The sequence below is a fragment of the Loxodonta africana genome, chromosome 9, assembly GCF_030014295.1.
Source record: "Loxodonta africana isolate mLoxAfr1 chromosome 9, mLoxAfr1.hap2, whole genome shotgun sequence".
In the NCBI taxonomy this organism is placed as follows: Eukaryota; Metazoa; Chordata; class Mammalia; order Proboscidea; family Elephantidae; genus Loxodonta; species Loxodonta africana.
The window spans coordinates 91,861,938-91,867,570 of record NC_087350.1 but is presented as its reverse complement, the minus strand read 5'-3'; the positions used below and the strand labels follow the sequence as shown (position 1 = coordinate 91,867,570).

Below are 5,633 nucleotides of genomic sequence, written 5' to 3'. Positions count from 1 at the left end.
AACAAACTATGACACTAGTGTCTTGTTCTGAAGTTGGTCTAACACCTGAGATGTCTCTCTTAATTTATATGATCCGTCACCTCTGAGTGCCATTTCAAACAATAAAGAACAATTCCCTTAATTTAGAGGTTATTTTTCCTAGAATTAAGTTCTAGGAAGAGTCAGAGTATTGTGATGAGTCAAACAGAGAGATACTCAAGTACTAACCAATAAAAATTTCTAAAGTACTTGAGAGATTTTCCAACTATCTTTCTGTTATTGATTTCTAGTTTAATCCCATTGTGGTCTGAGAACAAACTCCGTGTGATTATTACTATTTTTTTTTAATTAGTTAAGTTGTGTTCTATGGTACAGAATATGATCTATTTTAGAGAACACGCTATGTGAGTTGAAGAAGTATGTATATTCTCTTGTCAGATGGAAGTTTTATAAATGACAATTAGGTTAAGTTGATAGTGATGTTCATTTGTGCCTATCTGATCTATCGATTACTGACAGAGAGGTGTGGAAGTTTCCAACTCTGATGGAGGATTTGTCTATTTCTCCTGGCACTTTTATGAGTTTTTGCTTCATATATTTTTATACTTTATTGTTAAGTGCATACATATTTAGGATTGTCAAGTCTTCTTGGGAATTAATCGTTTTATCTTTATGTAGTGGCCTTTTTTATTGTTGATAGTATTCCTTGTTCTGAAGCCTGCTTTTTCTGAATCAGAAACCACTAAAAGCTAAAAGTACTCCAGGATTCTTTGATTAGAGTTATCATGGTATATTTTTATCTATCCTTTTACTTTTAACCTAGCTGAATCTTTATATTTATTTATTTCTCAACTTTTACAGCCTTTATTGATAGGGTATAGCCTTTATGCCAAAATTCAACTCTCAACATACAACCTCATTTCCCATCTAAAATTAAGAAAGTGTATTTTATTTTAAATGGGACATAGAAGTGCCAAGGATTAAAGTGTAACCTTAAAGTTTTAATTTCACACCTCTAATATTGTAAAAAAATAATAATTCCTAATATCATGAAAACATGATAAAGTAACTACACAAAAAAAGTGGATGTTTAAGTCATTTCATTCTGTCTTAATATTATATAGTGAAAACTGCCTTCAGATAGCATATTTTATATAAGGTACATTTAAAATAGCCTAAATATTTACAAAGAACATTTAACTTAAATTTCACAGTTGTTTGTAAAATGGCACTTGAAAATTGACCCATACAGAGAAATAAAGAGCTCATCAAGAGATGGCGAAGTATAATATAAGCCACAATGTTAAAACTTCAAAGCTCTCTATAGAAAAATCAGTAAAGATAACTCACTCTTTCTGGGAAAAAAGCATTCAGCATTACAAATTTCAAGTGTAAATCTTATATATGAAGTCAATAAGGAATACATTTAAACCTTGCAGTGCCCCGTAGTTATCATCTATTTTGTGGAAAACAATAAAAATGATGTACTTTTTGAATATGTGTATCTCAAAACCAAAAAGTTAGTTTTAACTTTTTCTTTTATTGGCAACATTTGCTGCATTTTTAGGTTTGGGTTCCCATGGGGCATTTTTTTTTACAAATCTTGAAGTTGCACTCTTGTCCAGCTTGCCAGCCTTTTTCTTGTCTGTTATTTCCTTGACTCTGTTCACGTATACTCTCATTCTTTCCAGTTCCTGCTTTACTGGATGTCCCATAGGATTAACTCCTGGAATTGCCAAATAAACACAAAACATCAAATTTAATATGTATATAGAAACTAAATTCACTTTTGCTTGTTCAAGTGGGTCCAGCTTCTGCAACAACTCATTTCTAGGAACAGAAATCTTGGTCTTCAGTATCTTAGCCACAGCACCAAGGGGATTCTTGAACGCTGACAAATACTTTTGAATTTCTACTGGATAAAAACAAAAACCAAACCCACTGCCGTCAAGTCAATTCCGACTCATAACGACCTTATAGGACAGAGTAGAACTGCCCCATACAATTTCCAAGGAGTGCCTACCCGATTCCAACTACTGACCTCTTGGTTAGCAGCTGTAGCACTTAACCACTATGCCACCAGGGTTTCCTGCTACTGAACAGTCTTAATTTCTTCACTTGCCATTATGAGCAATTCCCTGGACTTCCACTCGGTCTTCTGGAAAGCAGTCATGTGAATCTTTAAAGTGAGTTTCTTGTAGATAACAAATAGTTGTTTATGTGTGTGTGTGCGTGTGTGTGTGTGTGTGTATTTAATCCACTATGACAATTTCTGTCTCTTAACTGGTGTGATGAGACCATCTTTTTAACTGCTTTCTATTCATTTAGATTGACCTTTGTTTCTTTTTTCTCTCATTTTCATCCTTCTTTGGTTTTAACTGAGCTTTTTATATTTTTTCATTTTATCTCTTCTTTTATTGTGTTACCTACATATTTTTAAAATTACTTTTTGTGGTTTCCCTAGAGTTTACAATATACATTTTTAATAATCTAAGTCAACCTTCAAATAATACACTACTGCTTCACATGTAGTTCAGATATCTTATGACAGAGTAGACCCAATTTCTTCACCTCATCATTTGTGAAATTGCTGTCCATCTTCCCATTCATCCATATGCTATAATTGTCCTTAATCATCCAGTGCATCTTTACTATTATTGCTACTTTAACAGTAGTCTTTTAGACCATTAAAGAATAAGAAAAATGAAATATTTTGTTTTGCCTTCATTTATTCCTTCTCCAATGCTCTTTTTCTTTTTTTCCCCCCTTATATCTATAAAGTTTCTAACCACATTCTTTGAGCACCAATTTTTTCTTTTAGGAAAATTTGGCTGTGTCATTTCTATACAGAGAAAAGAAAGGCAACATTGTCAATCTTCTTGTAAGTTTGCTGTGCATTTGTTTTTATTACTAATAGTGTAGGAAAGCATCTTTTAGTTTTATAACTCATTATTGGTAGTACCACATGAATTTTTAGAATTGTTCGTCAATTGTGGAAACCTGTCTCAAGTTTCTTTTATGTAACAGCTGTAAGATTTCAAGGATTTTCAAATTTTCTTGTGAAATGACTAATCTAAATACTTTGAAAATTGAGAATTCTTACTGAGCGTGCTGTCAACATCCTAGTTTTACCTAAGTTTATTATAAGCTTGTGTTGTTTTCCTTGATAATGTTTTATGGGGATATATATGTTTTGGGAATGCATAAAGATACAACTTTACACATAGATATATTTGATATTTTCTGTGCTGTTATGGATTGATGCCCTAAAATCATTGTAATTCAGATAATTCTATTTTGCATTTCTTTCCACAAAGGGATTAAAATTGTACATTTATTATTGTATAAGTTGCATTATCACAGGAGAAAATTTCTATGTTTGAACTAGATGTAAATGAAAACCAAATGTTTCTCTTATGATTTTACACACTGGATGTTTGAAAATGTTCCCAAGGATTGCTTCTGGCTCCATGCATTTCAATCCTTGTCTTTACTCAACAATCCAGAGACTTGCTGAACACTTTGAAACATGTTTGTTTCACAGTGTTCATACCACTGCTGGCCCTGCTGCATTTTTTATTACAGTGGGTGAATCAGAACAGTGGGTGAGTAGTAATATTCTTGGAAAACATTCTTTCATCAGGATGGCTAGTAATAGCTCCCTTATACATGGAGGTGAATGCACTCCACATAAAAATATTTCACTAAATCAAACTAAATATTTTTACAACTCAGCTTTCTCTTTTCCAGGTTCTAAAAAGATTCATGGCTATTCTAAAATTCACTAAAGAAAAAAGGAAATGTGAAGGAATATAAGTTTAAGCAAAAAGCGTCAGTAGCCTCAACCAATGCTGGTTAAAAAGCATACTTATGCAGATGGAAAAAAACAAAATGAATGTCAGGAAAGACTCTGAAATTTGCTTTTGAACATAGAGTAGCTAAAGTGAATGGAAGAAATGATGAAGTGAAAGAGCTGAACAGATTTCAAAGGGCAGCTACAGAAGACAAAATAAAGTATTAAAATAAAATGTGCAAAGACCTGGAGGTAGAAAACCAAAACAGAAGAATATGCTAGGCATTTCTAAAGCTGAAAGAACTGAAGAAACAATTCAAGCTTCAAGTTGCAGTATTAAGGGATTCAATGGACAAAATATTAAATGATGCAGGAAGCATCAAAAGAAGACGGAGAGCATACACAGAGTCACTGTACCAAAAAGAATTAGTCAGTGTTCAACCATTTCAGGAGGTAGCATGTGATCAAGAACCTATGATACTGAAGTTAGAGACCCAAACTAAACTGAAGGTATTGGCAAAAAACAGGGCTGCAGAAAATGACAGAATACCAATTGAGATGTTTCAATAAAATCATGTAGCGCTGGAAGTGCTCACTCCTGTACGCCAAGAAATTTGGAAGACAGCTTCCTGGGCAACTGACTGGAGTAGATCCATATTTGTGCCAATTCCAAAGAAAGGTGATCCAATAGAATGTAGAAATTATCAAAAAATATCATTAATATTACACGCAAGTAAAATTGTACTGAAGATCATTCAAAAGTGTTTGCAGCAGTACATCTACAGGGAACCCCCAGAAATTCAAACCAGGTACAAAAGAGGATGTGGAATGAGGGATATTGTTGCTTATGTTAGATAGAGCCTGGCTGAAAGCAGAGAGTACCAGAAACATGTTTTCCTGTGTTTTATCAACTATGCAAGGCCATTCGACTGTGTGGATCATAACAAATTATGGCTAACATTGGGAAGAATGGGAATTCCAGAACACTTAATTGTGCTCATGAGGAACATGTACTTAGACCAAGAGGCTGTTGTTCAAACAGAACAAGGGGATACGATGTGGTTTAAAGTCAGGAAAGGTGTGCATCAGGGTTGTACCCTTTCACCATACATTCAATCTCTATGCTGAGCAAATAATCCTAGAATCTGGACTATATGAAGAAGAATGGGCATCAGGATTGGAGGAAGACTCATTAACAGCTTGTGCTATGCAGATGAGACACCCTTTTTTACTGAAAGTGAAGAGGACTTGAAGCACTTAGTGATGACTATCAAAGACCACAGCCTTCATATGGATTACACCTTAACATAAAGAAAAAAAACAGAGGAAAGACTGAAGTTGTCAAGGATTTCATTTTACTTGTATCCACAATCAAAGTCTGTGAAAGTAACATCCAAGAAATCAAAGGACAGATTACATTGGGCAAATCTGCTGCAAAAGATCTCCTTAAAGTGTTAAAAAAGAAAAAATGTCACTTTGAGGACTAAGGTGTGCCTGACCCAAGACATGGTGTTTTCAATTGCCTCATATGCATGTGATAGCTGGGCAATGAATAAGGAAGACAGAAGAAAAATTGATGCATTTGAATTATGGCGTTGCAACAAATATTGAATGCACCATGGACTGCCAGGAGAATGAACAAATCTGTCTTGGAAGTACAGCCAGAATGCTCCTTAGAGGCAAGGATGGCGAGACTAGTCTCACATGCTTTGGATATGTTATCAGGAGGGACCAGTCCCTGGAGAAGGACATCATGCTTGGTAGAATAGAAGATCAACAAAAAAGAAGAAGGCCCTCAATGAGATAGATTGATACAGTCCTTGCAACTGCGGGCTCAAACATACCAATGATTGTTAGGATG

At 34.4% G+C, this 5,633-nt stretch overlaps 1 protein-coding gene across 1 annotated transcript; it reads right to left on the bottom strand.

The window, feature by feature from the left end:
• Positions 1-1,212: 1,212 nt before the first annotated feature.
• Positions 1,213-2,104, bottom strand: LOC100664162 (nuclear nucleic acid-binding protein C1D-like). Its single transcript, XM_003407328.3, has 2 exons — positions 2,085-2,104; positions 1,213-1,908 (listed from the first exon to the last, which is right to left on the bottom strand). Exons 1-2 carry the CDS (start codon positions 2,102-2,104, stop codon positions 1,506-1,508), a joined length of 423 nt encoding a protein of 140 aa, XP_003407376.2. The 3' UTR covers positions 1,213-1,505.
• Positions 2,105-5,633: the final 3,529 nt, after the last annotated feature.

Excerpts from the sequence above, each read along its gene's own strand:
- LOC100664162 (XM_003407328.3), bottom strand. The coding sequence starts at position 2,104 with ATGGCAAGTGAAGAAATTAA. Across the intron at positions 1,909-2,084 it reads ATGGCAAGTGAAGAAATTAA|TTGTTTTTATCCAGTAGAAA; the intron begins GACTGTTCAGTA and ends TGGGTTTGGTTT.